The sequence below is a fragment of the Schistocerca serialis genome, chromosome 4 (assembly GCF_023864345.2).
Source record: "Schistocerca serialis cubense isolate TAMUIC-IGC-003099 chromosome 4, iqSchSeri2.2, whole genome shotgun sequence".
NCBI classification, from domain to species: Eukaryota; Metazoa; Arthropoda; class Insecta; order Orthoptera; family Acrididae; genus Schistocerca; species Schistocerca serialis.
In genome coordinates this window covers 1,974,762-1,986,927 of record NC_064641.1, presented here as the reverse complement: position 1 = coordinate 1,986,927, position 12,166 = coordinate 1,974,762, and the positions used below count along the sequence as shown (strand labels likewise).

The 12,166-nt window shown below is 43.6% G+C and overlaps 1 protein-coding gene across 1 annotated transcript in view; it reads right to left on the bottom strand.

The window, feature by feature from the left end:
• Positions 1-12,166, bottom strand: part of LOC126473635 (dipeptidase 1-like) — a 1,495,347-nt gene that overhangs the window by 294,809 nt on the left and 1,188,372 nt on the right. Inside the window, exon 9 of the mRNA XM_050100820.1 lies at positions 7,973-8,057. Coding sequence (XP_049956777.1) covers positions 7,973-8,057 — 85 coding nt within the window. The remainder of the gene's footprint in view (positions 1-7,972; positions 8,058-12,166) is intronic.

Here is a 12,166-nt window from a genome sequence, read left to right as displayed (position 1 = left end):
CCCAGGGTCCATGCGGCTGACGTCACGAGGGACGTCTTGGGAAGCATGGACATTGAAGTAATGGAATGGTCAGCGGTGAGTCCCGACGTAAACACCATCGAGCACGTGTGACATGTGCTTGACGTATGTGTTGGTGGTCTTCCCGTTCCACTACACGCTCTCAAAAAACTATCAATAGTCACTGAGGAGTAGGAGTGGGTACCACAGGATGACCTCCGTAGACTTATATGGAGCACGCCATGAAGGTGTCAGGTGGTGATAAACTCACACCAAGGGCATACCGGTTATTTAAGCTCTCAAAGTCCAATGAAAAGCTCCCACGAATACGGGATGAATAATTGTTCCCATCTTGTTTTCAACATCTGTCCGACTTTTCAATTCTTTGTATTTAAATGAACGAAGATGTCATAAAGTTTCGTTGCGTACTTAATTTGTGAGGGATAAGATAGATAAATGTATAATTGGTAACATAACCAGCCCACAATTATTGGTCAATGGAGTATGGAACATGGCCAAAATCGTATTTCTCTAATTCTTTTGAGCAACATACATTCCTAATTAGGAAAAAAACGGAACACCTTGAACGACTAGAGATAGGACGTTTATGTTCACAGGACACGTACATTAGTATGTTCTGCACATACGATCAGCATTTCAGTTATCTCGATTCAGCGTGTGCCCTGTGAGCTAGTAGGCACAGGATCCGCCATGGACCAAAATAACTTGTTTCATTTCCGATGGCATCGATGCGTATAAAGCGCGAAAGGCGTCCTGCTGTATAGCCACCCGTGCTGCATTAATCCGGTCCCGAAGTTCGTCTGTGGTGCTTGGCAGTGGGCCACAGCGCTACAGCCGTCATTTCACCATATCACACACATTTTCGATTGGTGACGAGTCTGGTGGTGTCGGAGGCCAGGGCAGAAGGCTGCCATCCTGTGATACCAAGAAGACACCCGTTCTTGCAGTAATGTCTTGTCGCGCATTGTCTTGCTGAAAAATGGCGTTTGGGGTGTCGTGCAGAAAGGATATGGCTACGGGTGGCATGATGTGATTCAAGTTGTCACTCTGGTCACAGTGCCCTGGACACGCTCCAGCTGTTATTTGTGCCTGTACCGAATATCACATAAGGCCTTGAGCTGGCGCTGTATGTGTAGTGCGAATGCAGCCACTGTGATGCCGCCCCCTAGTCTGCGGCGAACGAAAATGCGGCCGTCGTTTCCAAGCAAACAGGGCCTGGATCCCCCCGAACACACTGTCTGATGCCATTCCTGTCCCCAGTAACATCGTTCCATACACCGTTGCCGCCTAGTATGTTTCTGCACATTCGCCAAAAAGTAGGCAGAGGAGTGGACGACGCGCACGTAACCCCGGCCGTGGTAAACGGCTTCGGACTGTCACGCCTGATAGTGTACCATGTGTTACACCGGTGCATCAGAGTCGAAGAGGACGCAGATTTTTCCTCCAATGTCATTCGGATGAGGTGTCGATCTTCTCCGGAGGTGGTGTGGGCGGTGCGACCTGACCCATCTCCCATCTCGCTGTTGTCTACGGCCTTCCGTAAACCATTCTGCACTCACCCGTTGTACTGCCGAAACACGAGCAGAAATTCCCCGGACGGATGCGTCACACTGTCTCATGCCAATGATGAGCCCTCTTTCAAACTCACTGATAAGACGGTACGGTTCGCACATACGTCCACAAGGCATCTTCCACATCTGCTCGAATCACACGGATCCATTATCTACGGTTTATAGCGACAACGAAAGCCGCAGGCACCTTTTAGCAGTAGGTGAGTGTTTCGCCGCGATATCGATGTTGACTTTGAACCAGGGAACCAACAGAGTTTCAGATGTAATCATCTCTGCAGAACATACTAATTTACATGTCCTCTAGTCGTCCAAGGTATTCAGTTTATTCTGGACATGAGTGTAATGAGTTTTATCAAAATGCACTACGCAATTCATGCTTTAGAAGTTACACGTTCAGGTACTGAACAAGTCAACTATTTTAGTCGTTTAGGGTAATTTTAACTGCAAGGCAGCAAAAAGAATTTCAAGTTACAAGATCTCGAAAACCTGCTACAACAAAGACTGTAACTCTTTATACAATACTTAGAGGAAATGCAGTACACTGTACTTAAATATGCTGCTTCTCGAAACACGACAGAGGAAATTAAATTGCAGTTGTTTCAAAGAAAATGCCTTTTTTGCATGTTGCACATCGAAATTTTTATTTTTATTTATGCATCCATAAGCGTTTCGCCTTTTTTACAAGGCAACTTTAGTGGGTGTCCTGAAATATTACATGATTTGTCCATTCTTACACATAGGTTATCGTTTTCCATCTAGGTTATAGATTTAAAAACAGTTCCTTAACGTTCTTTTTTTACGAAATGGAAAGGTACTTACAGATAACTTCTAGTTCATTGCATCTAAGCAAACTGCTTTTTCTCATCTGGCAACCAGGTGGACATCTTACAGTTCAAGTTCAGTTCACCGTAGACTCTAACGTAATAGGAAAAGTTCGCTTAATTTCAATAACCTAATTTATACAGCTGAATTAAACTTTCACTCTGCGGTAAAGGTGTAATGTGCTGAAATTCGTGGCAGATAAGACTATCTGACTTAGCACGATTCTGAACCTTTCCTTTCGCGAGCAATGCTCTTAATGAATGACATATCCATCAGAATTCATATCCTGTTCACACAAATTCATCCAGTATCCATCCCTTGCTTACAAATCTTCTCATAGCACGCCATACTACATTATCGTTTCTGGAAGAAATAATATCGCGGAGAAACGGATTAGCCACAGACTGGCGCTTCTATCTAGATCTAGAGGAGTGTTAGTCCAGCAAATTATGCAAAGCAACTTCTGCGAATTTGATAAATATGAGATAAGTTGTAAATATACAGCTCTAAGTACCTACATAATATTTGTTTATTTAGTTTTATTCATTACGTACGTTTCAGTTCACTCAGCTTTTACGTGAACATGAACTTTTCAATGTATCTGTATGCATACAAATATATGCCATAAAAGTGTTTGTTTTCGATTATCGAAAATGAACAAGTGATTGGTAGGGAGGTGACGAGAAGAAACACTGATTGTTGACGTGGCGGAGTGGCTGGTGTGCTGGTTTAGGTGCGTAAAGAAACGGATGAAACACTGAAATCAATATTTGTACCATATCGATGTGAAGTGCAGACCCGCCAGGTTAGCCGAGAGCGCTGATGCGCTGCTTCTTGGCCTCGGGTAGGCGCTCCGGCTCCGGATCGAATGCGCCCGGCGGATTACCGACGAAGGCTGTTGGACCAGCCAGCCTGGATGTGGTTTTTAGGCGGTTTCCCACATCACACAATGTGAATACAGGGCTGGTCCCCACGTCCCGCCTCAGTTACACGACTCGCCGACATTTGAACACGTTCACAGTCTTCCGTGGGTTACGCTAGACGCAGACAGCTGGGCAGCTGGGGTACGCTGTTTCCATCCCAGGGGATACGGGGTCACCCCTTAACCTTAACTTTCACCTTCCCAAATACGACCCTAACCATGCCGACCCTGCGAAACCGCGAGATAAAGGCACACACGCAAAAGAAGAAGAAGATGTATGTGAACTGCAGGAAGACAGTGGTTAGTACTGGGTAAACGGGGAAATGTGTGCTTCACTTGTATCCGCAGAGAAACTAAGACACTTTACTCGAGTGCAATGGAAGCAAATAGTGGATCACTGATGAAACAAATCGAAAGCACAGTTTATGTTTGAACATTTCGAGGACTGTGTTCTGATGTGAATGGCGTTTGAACTATGTCGTATCAATCTCTGAAATGAAACTGTTTCATGGGTGCCATGGAAAATACTCGTTAAATACGCCGGTACCGCGTATTTCAGATTGTTAACACTCAGAAACTTCAGTTTCACAACATCAGCCACACATCGACAGCTATAGCAGTACGGAAGTCTTATCATTTTCTGCACAGGATACACCACTAACCTGGAGGCAACGCAGGATTATCAAACACCAGCCAAACTATCTCGGAGTCGCGCAACGAGATGAGGTACAGCCAAACAGAAAATGTTGAAAAACACTGCTACATAGAATCAGATTCTCGTTTGTTAAAGTAATGTGTTGCCTCTGTTCTTTTTTAAATTAAATTTTATTTCTCTCATGATATTATAATTTGTCGACCAACGACAACGTTGTCGCTGCAACAGTACCAACACATGAATGTGGTGTTTACTCCACGTCTCTCCCTAAAATTTTGCTCATTATTTGTACAGCAGTGCCCACACACTCTCCTATTGTTTCAGAGTCTGATCTCTCACGTAGTAAGTAAATATTTTTCTCAGGTGAACAGATTTGGAAAACCTTAACTGTAATTATGGCGTGTGCGTCAACGCATCATGAATGCGTTTTGTTCTGACTGGCCAAGAACCGCAGTCCAGGCGGTATCAGGAAGGGACAGCTGATGTACAGGTGTTAGAGGCTGGTTTGTTATGCGAGATGTATATCTTGGACTCGTAAGTATATTTTGATCAACTGATGCGTGTGTGGGTAGATACACATTTGTTGTTGTTGTGGTCTTCAGTCCTGAGACTGGTTTGATGCAGCTCTCCATGCTACTCTATCCTGTGCAAGCTTTTTCATCTCCCAGTACCTACTGCAACCTACATCCTTCTGAATCTGCCTAGTGTATTCATCTCTTGGTCTCCCTCTACGATTTTTACCCTCCACATTGCCATCCAATGCTAAATTGGTGATCCCTTGATGCCTCAGAACATGTCCTACCAACCAATCCCTTCTTCTGGTCAAGTTGTGCCACAAACTTCTCTTCTCCCCAATCCTATTCAATACTTCCTCATTAGTTATGTGATCTACCCATCTAATCTTCAGCATTCTTCTGTAGCACCACATTTCGAAAGCTTCTATTCTCTTCTTGTCCAAACTATTTATCGTCCACGTTTCACTTCCATACATGGCTACACTCCATACAAATACTTTCAGAAATGATTTCCTGACACTTAAATCAATACTCGATGTTAACAAATTTCTCTTCTTCAGAAACGCTTTCCTTGCCATTGCCAGCCTACATTTTATATCCTCTCTACTTCGACCATCATCAGTTATTTTGCTCCCCAAATAGCAAAACTCCTTTACTACTTTAAGTGCCTCATTTCCTAATCTAATTCCCTCAGCATCACCCGACTTAATTAGACTACATTCCATTATCCTTGTTTTGCTTTTGTTGATGTTCATCTTATATCCTCCTTTCAAGACACTGTCCATTCCATTCAACTGCTCTTCCAAGTCCTTTGCTGTCTCTGACCGAATTACAATTTCATCGGCGAACCTCAAAGTTTTTATTTCTTCTCCATGAATTTTAATACCTACCCCGAATTTTTCTTTTGTTTCCTTTACTGCACGCTCAATATACAGATTGAACAACATCGGGGAGAGGCTACAACCATGTCTTACTCCCTTCCCAACCACTGCTTCCCTTTCATGTCCCTCGACTCTCATAACTGCCATCTGGTTTCTGTAAAAATTGTAAATAGCCTTTCGCTCCCTGTATTTTACCCCTGCCACGTTCAGAATTTGAAACAGAGTATTCCCGTCAACATTGTCAAAAGCTTTCTCTAAGTCTACAAATGCTAGAAACGTAGGTTTGCCTTTCCTTAATCTTTCTTCTAAGATAAGTCGTAAGGTCAGTATTGCCTCACGTGTTCCAGTGTTTCTTCGGAATCCAAACTGATCTTCCCCGAGGTTGGCTTCTACTAGTTTTTCCATTCGTCTGTAAAGAATTCGTGTTAGTATTTTGCAGCTGTGACTTATTAAGCTGATAGTTCGGTAATTTTCACATCTGTCAACACCTGCTTTCTTTGGGATTGGAAATATTATATTCTTCTTGAAGTCTGAGGGTATTTCGCCTGTTTCATACATCTTGCTCACCAGATGGTAGAGTTTTGTCAGGACTGGCTCTCCCACGGCCGTCAGTAGTTCCAATGGAATATTGTCTACTCCGGGGGCCTTGTTTCGACTCAGGTCTTTCAGTGCTCTGTCAAACTCTTCACGCAGTATCGTATCTCCCATTTCATCTTCATCTACATCCTCTTTCATTTCCATAATATTGTCCTCAAGTACATCGCCCTTGTATAGACCCTCTGTATACTCCTTCCACCTTTCTGCTTTCCCTTCTTTGCTTAGAACTGGGTTTTCATCTGAGCTCTTGATATTCATACAAGTCGTTCTCTTATCTCCAAAGGTCTCTTTAATTTTCCTGTAGGCGGTATCTATCTTACCCCTAGTGAGATAGGCCACTACATCCTTATATTTGTCCTCTAGCCATCCCTGCATAGCCAATTTGCACCTCCTGTCGATCTCATTTTTGAGACATTTGTATTCCTTTTTGCCTGTTTCAGTTACTGCATTTTTATATTTTCCCCTTTCATCAATTAAATTCAGTATTTCTTCTTTTACCCAAGGATTTCTACTAGCCCTCGTCTTTTTACCTACTAGATCCTCTGCTGCCTTCACTACTTCATCCCTCAAAGCTACCCATTTTTCTTCTACCGTATTTATTTCCCCCATTCCTGTCAATTGCTCCCTTATGCTCTCCCTGAATCTCTGTACAACCTCTGGTTCTTTTAGTTTATCCAGGTCCCATCTCCTTAAATTCCCACCTTTTTGCGGTTTCTTCAGTTTTAATCTACAGGTCATAACCAATAGATTGTGGTCAGAGTCCACATCTCCCCTGGAAATGTCTTACAATTTAAAACCTGGTTCCTAAATCTCCACTTATCGTTTAATAACATTGATATTACATGCTTGTGGGAATAGTACTTAATGTCACAAAATTTTCTTGCTTTTGATTTTCCCATGTTTGAGTGAAGGTGTGGGGATATTCTACGCGCACACCTTAACCGTTTTCAAGCTGCAGAATACATATAATTTCATTATTTTGGCTCAGACTCTTACACATGGAATTAAACACCGTTAACTATCGCATTAAGTTCACTTCGGTGTAACATAACGATATTAGATCACCAACTGATTACACGGTCTTTTACATCATTTAAATTCAGCATGTTATAAGGCATTAGCAGAAATAAATCTTTGAGGACTGGTCGGCAGTCGTTACTGGATAGCTTCATTCAAAATAATATTCTAAAAACAGTAAGAAGTAACTGTATGCCTAACTGAATTCGGACGAAGATGTATCGTACCGACCATGAGCAATGAGAACTGTAGGTAGACATTACAGGTAAACCTAAAAAATAGTGTCAGGAATTGTGAAATTAATATAAAACCTTGTTTTTGTGGAACATGTGTTCCATGAAAAACTGAGTAATCTTAAAATAAATAGTTTTGAACAACAGTCTGTACGACGTTCATTGACCTGGGCTTTTGAATTGCATTCTGCACTACCTATAAATTTGAAAACAGTGGGAAACTTATTTGCTCCTAACTTACCTACACGACTTCAAGTAGAACGTTCATTTGACATTTTCAACAAATGCCTTTCAAAACTAAACTCGGAGAACATGGTGGGGGTAAGAGAAAATTTATAGTCTAGTACAGAAATTTACCTGACCTGTCAAACCTGACAGCGTGGGAAAACGTTGTGGCGTAATATATCGGCGAACGAATTCACCATGTACTCATACATGCTAGCAAGATAGTCAATGAAGGCAATTGTAGTCCTGTTCGAGATACCACTTCTGACTCTCGTACGATTACACTGATTCATTCCCTCGCATCATGTTGTTACGAGACGGCAGCCACAGCGCGAGGCTGCGTAGAGCACGTGGCGCAAACAAATACACATCTGGATACCGTGTAACGTCGCCAGCATTGGAGTTAGCACGGCTATTGCTTCACCTGGCGGAGCGACACTTGCTTAGGGACCGTGAGAGCGCCGGCTGGTACTGTAGTGTACTGAAGTGTACCGAAGTGTAGTGTAGTGTACTCACCTTTCCGAAGCTGGTGAGCCCTCCGCGGCTGGAGTGGTCTGCGGGCACGGACTCGCTCGGTTCGTCAACCAGTGACGAGTCTGCCCTGGCAACAGAAGAACGGCCGCCCTCCGTCAGTGAACATGTCACAGCGTGCACATCACAACATCGTCTCAGTGCCCTGTCTGTTGCTAAAATTCTGACAACGTGAAAGAATGTCTACACACAATTTTAAGGCTACTTGTCTTCGTTTTGACAGCCGGTTAACACAGACATCACTTACTTCGTGCAACGGTTAATTTTTGTGGGCTTAAATGAATATTTAAATGTCCTTTAATGATCAATTTTTCTATCAACAAATCCATCGATCCTGAGACATCTTTAGCTGCCGCGAAGATGTCGATGCAACTTACCTCTAGAAACATGAGAGACCTACACGAAGACGCTAGTAATCATATTGTTGAAGAATAAATGAGTGGCAGCTGTGCAAACCACTCTGTGCAAATAAATACGTTTGCTGAAGGCAAATGATCATGGAAGAACCTATATTACAGTTAAATCTGTAACGTCTCCGAGCATACGGGACGTGAAGCAGAATCATGAAATCTCAGCTATCGGTTTAACAGTGGCAACGTACGTAAATATTCTTTAGAGAGATCGTTCTGAAACTACTGAGTATCTCAACTCAAAACGCAGGTCATATTACGTGTACTAACACGGTTACTGATGCTTTAACCACATGGCATTCTGTACCACTGCATAACAAACAATGTATCCACAAAGTATTCAAAACACTTCAGAACATATCAAGAATTGTTAAATGAACAGGTAGAAATTTATGCAGCTCATCTACTGTTCTGCTATGATGTCTAGAGATAACGAATTCTAGACAATCTGTATCGATAATGGACACCACATACCACAAAAAGAACATCTTAAAACCTACCTCATTACCTCAAAACTTGTAGCTCATAACGAAGACTGCAGGAAGCAAATCTCATTGCTAGTTGGTACGTACAAACACAAGCAGGAACCACTAGCCTACGTCTTCTTGCATATACACCAGGCTAGGTCTGAACAAGACCTTATCTCCCATTCGAATGTCGACCGCGCTGGACTCGTCCAGCTGGGGCTGATCTGTCATCCTCCGAGACACCGCTAGGCAAAGTACACTACTGGCCATTAAAATTGCTACACCAAGAAGAAATGCAGATGATAAACGGGTATTCATTGGACAAATATATTATACTAGAACTAATATGTGATTACATTTTCACGCAGTTTGGATGCATAGATCCTCAGAAATAAGTACCCAGATCAACCACCTCTGGCCGTAATAACGTCCTTGATACGCCTGGGCATTGAGTCAAACAGAGCTTGGATGGTGTGTACACGTACAGCTGCCCATGCAACTTCAACACGATACCACAGTTCGTCAAGAGTAGTGACTGGCGTATTGTGACGAGCCAGTTGCGCGGCCACCATTGACCAGACGTTTTCAATTGGCGAGAGATCTGGAGGATGTGCTGGCCAGGGCAGCAGTCGAACATTTTCTGTATCCAGAAAGACCCGTGCAGGACCTGCAACATGCGGTCGTGCATTATCCTGCTGAAATGTATGGTTTCGCAGGAATCGAATGAAGGGTAGAGCCACGGGTCGTAACACATCTCAAATGTAACGTCCACTGTTCAAAGTGCCGTCAATTCGAACAAGAGGTGACCGAGACGTGTAACCAATGGTACCCCATACCATCACGCCGGGTGATACGCCAGTATGGCGATGACGAATAGACGCGTCCAATGTGCGTTCACTGCGATGTCGCCAAACACGGATGCGACCATCACAATGCTGTAAATAGTACCTGGATTCATCCGAAACAATGACGTTTTGCCAGTCGTGCACCCAGGTTCATCGTTGAGTCCACCATCGCAGGCGCTCCTGTCTGTGATGCAGCGTCAAGGGTAACCGCAGCCATGGTCTCCGAGCTGATAGTCAGTGCTGCTGCAAATCTCGTCGAACTGTTCGTGCAAATGGTTGTTGTCTTGCAAACGTCCCCATCTGTTGACTCAGTGATCCAGACGTGGCTGCACGATCCGTTACAGCCATGGGCATAAGATGCCTGTCATCTCGACTGCTAATGATACGAGGCCGTTGGGATCCAGCACGGCGTTCCGTATTACCCTTCTGAACCCACCGATTCCATATTCCGCCAACAGTCATTGGATCTCGACCGAAGCGAGCAGCAATGTCGCGATACGATAAACCCCAATCGCGATAGGCTGCTATCCGATTTTTATCAAAGTCAGAAACGTGATGGTACGCATTTCTCCTCCTTACACGCGGCATCACAACAACGTTTCACTTTGCAACGCCGGTCACCTGCTGTTTATGTATGAGAAATGGGTTGGAAATTTTTCTCATATCAGCACGTTGTAGGTGTCGCCACCGGCGCCAACCTTGTGTGAATGCTCTGAAAAGCTAATCATTTGCGTATCACAGCAACTTACTCCTGTCGGTTAAATTTCGCGTCTGTAGCACGTCATCTTCGTGGTGTAGCAATTTTAATGGCCAGTAGTGTATGTCGCTCAAACTATCCATCTCGACTGGGATACTGGCACTGGCCAGGGATTAGTGAGCAAACATGAGAACACGGAAAAAGCTAAAAGTTAACACACGTCAGTAGCAAACCCGCCGTCTCCAATAACAAATCGGTCATTGGACGGAGGATGCTTCTTAGATGGTCCATTTATGCAGGAGTGAAACTACTACTGTACATAGGACTGCTCGAACGAGGGCTCGTGATATTACTCCCCCACCATCTTACGTCCTAGGTTTTCGAACATGTTCAAAAATATTGTTGATAAGTAGATATATAATTTCAAAACCATTACATAAAAATTTAGTCCGACTTTCCGAATACAAAGCAGTTATATAACCCAGAAATGACTTATTTGATCAATACCGCTCCAGGCATTTCTTGAGGGTTCAGAAACGCTTCTATAGTATGAACGACTCTCTACTGCTCTGTAAACCAAAACGATTAGCGACCATGGAAAATGCCTTGCAGTAGATCAAGTCATACCTCTCAAGCAGAAAACAAGGGGTTGTTGGAGGTTCAAATATTGCCTCCAGACGCTTCCTCGTTGATCATCAAGGCTCATTTCGATGTAGCACTCATCACTGAAGACAATTCTACTCCATCAGTCAGTGAGATTCCAGGCTCAAGAAGTGTCTGGAGACGCCACAGGCTGGAGACTGTTTGGACACCAACCGGATTGTTGCATGCCGTAAGACCGGCAACCAGGAGTAATGCTCTGAGGTGGCATTTCCTTTTATATCTGGACCTCTATGGTTGTCATTCGCTGCACCCTTGTAGCACACTGGCACGTCCAAAATATTCTACGCCCCTTTTAGTTGCGCTTCGTGGTAAGCCATCCAAAGATTACATTTCAGCAAGATGATATCCACCCCCAGACAGCTAGACTTTCGACCGCTTTTCTTCGTGCCTCCCAGACCCTACCTATCCCAGGGAGGTCGTCTGATCTCTCGCCAATTGACAACGTTTGGAGCCTAATGGGCAGGGCCCTCCAACTAGCTCGGCATTCTGATGATCTGCCGCATCAACTGAACAGAATTTGGCACAATATCCCCGAGGAGGGCGTCCGACCACTCTGTCAGTCAATCCCAAGCTGAATAACTGCTTGCATAAGGGGAAGAGGTGGATAAATGGGTTTCTGTCTTTCTCAATTTGAGAACCTCTTTCTCTTGAACAATTTATCCAATTTTCCTCAATTGTAATCATTTGTTTGTCTATAGCTGTGAAACGTCCCCTTTGAAAAGTTACTGACACACAATAGTTTTTTAGCGCAACGCAATCTGACTTTCAATAATCCCTACAAAAGAATGGCCCTGACTAACATTAACCTATACCTTTCACAAATCACTTACCTCACAAAAATCTTCGTTACTCGAACTACTGCAATACAGCGAGCGCTACTACTGCCAGCTAAATAAAAGATTCAAACTACGGAAGGCACTAACTACTGATAGGCATAATTAGCAAATGAAAAATTTTGATAGAGAACAAACAATGTATTTACCTTAATAGTGTTCAAAAGTCATAATATACATAGCAGTTCATGACATCCAGTATTACAAATTTCCAAACTCCGTCATCTCTCTCCCCACATCCACCACTGCTGGCGGCTCACCTCC